The sequence below is a fragment of the Phyllostomus hastatus genome, unplaced genomic scaffold (genome assembly GCF_019186645.2).
Source record: "Phyllostomus hastatus isolate PE091 unplaced genomic scaffold, TTU_PhHast_1.1 phas_scaffold_78, whole genome shotgun sequence".
NCBI lineage: Eukaryota > Metazoa > Chordata > Mammalia > Chiroptera > Phyllostomidae > Phyllostomus > Phyllostomus hastatus.
The window spans coordinates 87,843,940-87,849,939 of NW_025334041.1; the positions used below are offsets into that span (position 1 = coordinate 87,843,940).

Consider the following 6,000-nt stretch of genomic DNA (forward strand, 5'->3'; position numbering starts at 1 on the left):
GCAAGGGACATAAAGGAAAGAATAAACAAATCGGTTTTCATCAAAATAAAAGGCTTCTGTACAGCTAAAGAAAACATCAGCAAAATGAAAAGGGAACAAACTGGGTGGGAAAATACATTTGCAGATGATACCTCAGACAAGGTTTGATCTCCAAAATATATGAAGAACTCACATGACTCCACTCCAGGAAGACAAACAACCCAATTAAAAAATGGGCAAAGGACCTGAACAGACACTTCTCCAAGGAAGACATACAGAGGGCCCAGAGACATATGAAAGGATGCTCAGCATCACAAGCCATCAGAGAGATGCAAATTAAAACCACAGTGAGATACTACTTCACACCAGTCAGAATGACCATCATAAACAAATCAACAAACAAGTGTTGGAGAGGATGCAGAGAAAAGGGAACCCTTGTACACTGTTGGTGGGAATGCAGACTTTGCAGCCACTGTGGAAAGCAGTATGGAATTTCCTCAAAAAACAAAAAATGGAACTGCCTTTAGACCCATCAATTCCACTGCTGGGATTATACCCTAAGGATCCCAAAACACCAGTTCAAAAGAACCTGTGCACCTCTATGTTCATAGCAGCATTAGTTACAATAGCCAAGTTTTGGAAGCAACCTAAGTGCCCATCAGTAAATGAGTGGATCAAAAAACCATGGTACATTTACACAATGGAACACTATGCAGCAGAAAGAAAAAAGGAGCTCCTACCCTCTTTGACAGCATGGATGGAACTGGAGAGCATTATGCTAAATGAAATAAACCAGGTAGTGAAAGACAAATACTATATGATCTCACCTATACGTGGAACCTAATCAACAAAACAAACAAACAAGCTAAATAGAACCAGAGACATTGAAATAAAGAATAAACTGACAGTAACAAGAGGGAAGGAGCAAGGATAGCAGGGGAGAGAAGGGGAAGGATCACCAAGGAACATGTATAAAGACCCGTGGATAAAGCCAAAAGGTAGGATTGAGGATGGGGCATGGGGGTGGGTGGGGTGGGGAAAAGAAGTGGAGGGAAAATGGAGACAACTGACCTTGAAAACGAATTAAAAAAGTCATATATACCCAATGTTGCCTCACTATCTTTGGAATTTTCATGCTTATGTGAATTTTCATCAGCATGTACTAAAATTTGATTTTCTCCCATTACATGTTCTCTGTTAATTTGGTTATTAGCCTAGCTAGAACATAGAAAGTGGAAGAAAAAGTATTCATTATTTTTAGCCCTCATAGTAACATCTATGTGTTTGGTTTTTTTTTTAACTTCAAAAGTGGCAAGATTCTGAGGCAAGGAAATCTGGTTCTTATTAAGTGACAAAAATTGCAAAATGACAGAATTTTGTATTTCTTCTTCTTCTCTCTCTTAGCCGTCATCTCTATTTAGAGATCTTAGACAGGAGGCAAAGGAAGAAACCTGCATCGTAGAATGCAGACAGTTACCTCATACAGAAGAAAAGTGGAAACATTTTATAGTAAATACCATTGACCACTGACCCCAAGATTTCTGACTTGATAAAATCCTTTCACCAGAGTTTTCTTAATGTTGTATTTTTTCCACCCCAAACATCCTTATTGCCAATAAAATTATAAACATAAAACATGTTTTATGAATTATAAAATTCATTAAACAAGAATAAGGAGAAAGGTATTTTCATTACCACCCAGATATCCAAAACTGCATAAGAAAAAAATGAGCAGGAAGGGAGATCCATACATGATAACCTGCCATGCTTTAACATCAAAAACTATCATCAAGGTCTGTCAGAGAGAGGTTTTCCTGGTCCTTTCTTCATTATTAACTTGACAACTACCCCAGGAGCCAGTATATATCCCCACGAGAATCTAGAAGAGGGCTTCTGTCTATTGCAGTGTATGTATATCAACACTGATACTAATAACCATTGTCACTTATGTAGTGCCTACTACATAATATGCATAGGTTCCTGGCATATTTATATACAATATATAATGTGTGTGTGATACATGCATTATATCACACATATGTGATATATATGTGTATATAATGTATACACATAATAGACACATCTATTATACATAAATGTGTGGATATAATATAATATGTGTATGTAATATATATTTGTTAACCATATATATGAGGTATCTGAAAAAAACTTAATATGTAAAGAAGTTAAGAACTTCAGCACCTTCCCAGGAAATTCTGGCTTCAGGTGTAGTTCTGCAGCCAACAAAGGGAATATCACTGAACCAAGCATTTCTTTAAAATGACAAATTAACACCCTGACTGGTATAGTTCAGTGGGTTGGGCATCATCCCACAAACTGAAAGTTTGCTGGTCAAATTCCTGGTCAGGGCACATGCCTGGGTTGGGGGCCAGGTCCACAGTGAGGGGGGCGGGTGCCGGAGGCAAACCATCAGTGTTTCTCCCCCTTTCTTTTTCTCTCCCTTCCCCTCCTTCTAAAAATGTATAAATAAGTGTCACAGTTTTGACCCCCAGTCAGGGCACGTGCCTGGGTTGCAGGCCATGACCCCCAGCAACTGCACATTGATGTTTCTCTCTCTCTCTCTCTATGTCCTTCCCTTCTCTCTCTAAAAATAAATAAATAAAATCCTAAAAAAAAAAAGACTTTGGCAAATAGATTTACCTTAGGAGCATTTATAAATAAATAAATAAATAAATAAATAAATAAATAAATAAAATGTATAAATAAAATCTTTTTAAAAGCAGTTATAGATTTTAAAAATAAATAAATAAATACAAGTAAAGAATTAAAATGACAAATTAGGGAATCTTAATACATTACAACAAAGAGTATTCAAAATGTCCCAGAGAAAATGCAAAAATTACTAAAGCTGTAATGGTGGAAATAGCAATATAAATTTTTCACTATTTTTCTTTCTAGTTACATTTTTCTAAATTGGCTTTTACAGGCCATGATCTGAAAAGAGTAAAAACTGTTCATTTAAGTTCATGTGCTTGAGAACCCAACTCTGTCATCCCCATTTTCTAATGGGGCAACTTCACTTATTAGAAATTAGTCTACTTGTTTGTAATTTATAGAGTTTAATATATGAAAATACACACTTAATAACAGCAATTTTCATTACAAGATTTCTAAATTGTTTTTAACTCCCCCCTAAAAAAACCTTGCAGAAAATATTTCCACACACCCACTCTTCTCAGGATACTAACCCAAGTAATCAGGAAAGAAATAAGCCGATTGCAAAGAATCTCTTACACCTTTGTGCATATGTGTGTGTCTTTTCCAAAGGAATGTTTCAAAATATGGCCAGCTGGAGAGAATAATAGCTGAGGGCTCACTTATTCTGGTTTTGCATCCACTCACACCTCTCACTACCATGGATGCATTACAAATTCTAACTTAGAATAAACGTATTCTGAGAAAATCCTGGGCCACAAGTCAGAAACTCAGGTCTCAGGAAAGCAGGTTCCTGGTCTGTCACAGCCGTGTGACCTTGGGCAGTCACCCAGCTTCTGGGTCTCAATTTCCTCTTCTGCCAATGATAGAATGAGGCCAGATGATCTAAGGTCCTTTCCAGCTTTAAAAGAGAACCAGGCAGCGACGTGTGCTGTTTAATGCCCTTATGAGTAGAACATTTTGGTGAAAATGTCAAATCAACAAACAACCAAAAAGAGTTACAGCAGGCCGTCATTCAATTAAAAAGCTGGGCATCTGAAGGAATGGACTGAATTCAGTTCATTTCTGACCTGCGCAGCTCACTTGGATCAGTATGAGTGTGCTTATTTGTGTAGGTGTTGGCCACAGGATGACAATAAGCACTGTGTGTGAACTTCACACCCTGGGGAGTTTCACGGTGACATGTCACACGTTCGCCATCAGAAGAAAAACCACAGTACTAATAAAATTTAATTTCCTGATGCCACACCAGTGAGACTAAGAATTTCTTGGTGCACTTGAGTCCTTATTTTCCAGTCCTAAAAATGGCATACTATCTACCACCTAATGGCATGTTATATAAATTCACTAAGAATTGTGAATGAAGAGAATTCAGCCTAATTAAAAAAGAGAGTTTTTAATGCACCAATTCAAAGAAAAAAGCCCAAGAAATAAACTACAATTACAGCATTATTCTATCAGCTCATCTTTTATCATATTCTTCTCTCTCTCTTCCAGAAGAAAGCAGGGCATTAGAATTTAAATAACAAATAAACAGTCTCTCCAAGTGACCTCTATAGCAGAAGAGTTTGAGTCTTTTAGCATGACAGGCATATGTGGCTCCTGAGAAGGACACTGTAAGTCATGAGGAATTTTGCTTAGACCTTCACCTTCCAGACCCTGTAGCCTGGGTCCCACAAGATCAAGCTGTGCTGACACCTGAGCTGGATTAGTTCACCTTTACGAACCAGAATGAAGAGGGACCTGTGCTGGCTTCCTCCTGAACATTCTACATGCTGCGATGGTCTCCTAGTCCAGCCTGATAGGTGTGGCATTAAACATTCCTAAAATGGGAGCATACAGAGTGCAAAGCTGGACTGCAGTCCTCCCCAACCCTATCTCCAGTGACACCCTTGTAGGTGGCATTTCTGCTTACCTTTTTCACAAGGTAGCCCTCCCTGATCTGCTTTGGTTCCATGCTGGCTGGACAAACAGACGGCTGGGTCCACTCAGAAAATTCTCTCAGAAGCTCAGCCTCCTCTGAGGGCTGAGGCAGTTGTGGTCTGCTTTTCTATAGTGAGGTCCCTTTCACAATTTCCCGTTGGCTGGCGTTCACATGATCACATCCTCTTCCCCTCACTGAGGTGGAAGATCAGAATAAGGAAATGCAGAGGGAAACGACCCATTCTGTGCTAATGCTGGAGACTTATGAAAAGTACAGGTGGGTATTTTTATTACCATAAAGAAACTCACATTCTCTGAAAGAGATGAAAACTGGTCAAAGGAAGAGGAAAAGGAACAAGAAAATCTTATTGGTAGAAATAGTCCTGGCTTAGAAATCATTCTTGAGATTCTGAACATGCTTAATAAAAATGCCAAGAAATTCAAAACCAACAGTTAGCATAACGAAGGTAGCGACTTTTAAATGAATGCCTACTTCTATGCCGGGTACTCTTCTAGGTGTTCTTCAGCCAGCCTCATTCATTGCAGTCCTTACAGGAAACCCGTGGGGGGAAGTTTATTATTGTCTCTATCTTAGACATAAATCAGTTCATGCTCAAAAGAGAAAGCAGTTGTCTCTAGGTGACACAGCAGATAAGAGATAGAACCAGAACAGGAGGGAGAGACCTCCCAGGATCCTGGCGCCTCCCCTCAGCCTGAGAACCATGTGTAACACAAAATGCTAATCCTACAGTAGCTTGTAAAAAATATATATACACCTGGCTGGTGTAGCTCAGTGGATTGAGTGGGGGCTGTGAACCAAAGTGTCGCAGGTTCGATCCCCAGTCAGGGTACATGCCTGGGTTGCAGGCCATGACCCCCAGCAACCACACATTGATGTTTCTCTCTCTCTCTCTCTCTTTCTCCCTCCCTTCCCTCTCTAAAAATAAATAATAAATAAAATCTTTATATATATATATATATATACAGTGTCTCAAACTGTATATATATATACAGTTTGAGACACTGTACTTTACATTCCTGGCTTGGTGACTCCCATTTAGATGAACAAATTCAAGTGCTACAGCAGAGAATCCTATTGTAGTGCTGTTTAATCTTGCATTTCTCAAAATTATTTAACTGCAGAATTCTGTTCTGAATAATTTCTACAAACGTTCTTATTACAGGCTGAACTGTATCCACCCAAAAGAAATCCTACTCCCCAGTACCTTTGAACATCATCTTACTTGGAAATAGGTTTTGGGGGATGTGATTAGTTTAGTTAAAATGAAGTCATACTAGAGTAGGTGGGCCCTTAATCCAACACGACTAGTGACCTTATTAGAAGAGGGGTAAAACACAGAGAGCAGACAGCCGTGTGACAGCAGGGGCAGAGATTGGAGCGACACATCTGCAAGCCAAGGA

General features: G+C 39.0%; 1 protein-coding gene across 1 annotated transcript in view; it reads right to left on the reverse strand.

Moving 5' to 3' along the window:
• Nucleotides 1–4,716, reverse strand: part of PLEK (pleckstrin) — a 30,128-nt gene extending 25,412 nt beyond the window's left edge. Inside the window, exon 1 of the mRNA XM_045828883.1 lies at nucleotides 4,571–4,716. Coding sequence (XP_045684839.1) covers nucleotides 4,571–4,612 — 42 coding nt within the window. The 5' untranslated portion in view covers nucleotides 4,613–4,716. The remainder of the gene's footprint in view (nucleotides 1–4,570) is intronic.
• Between the last annotated feature and the right edge of the window lie 1,284 nt (nucleotides 4,717–6,000).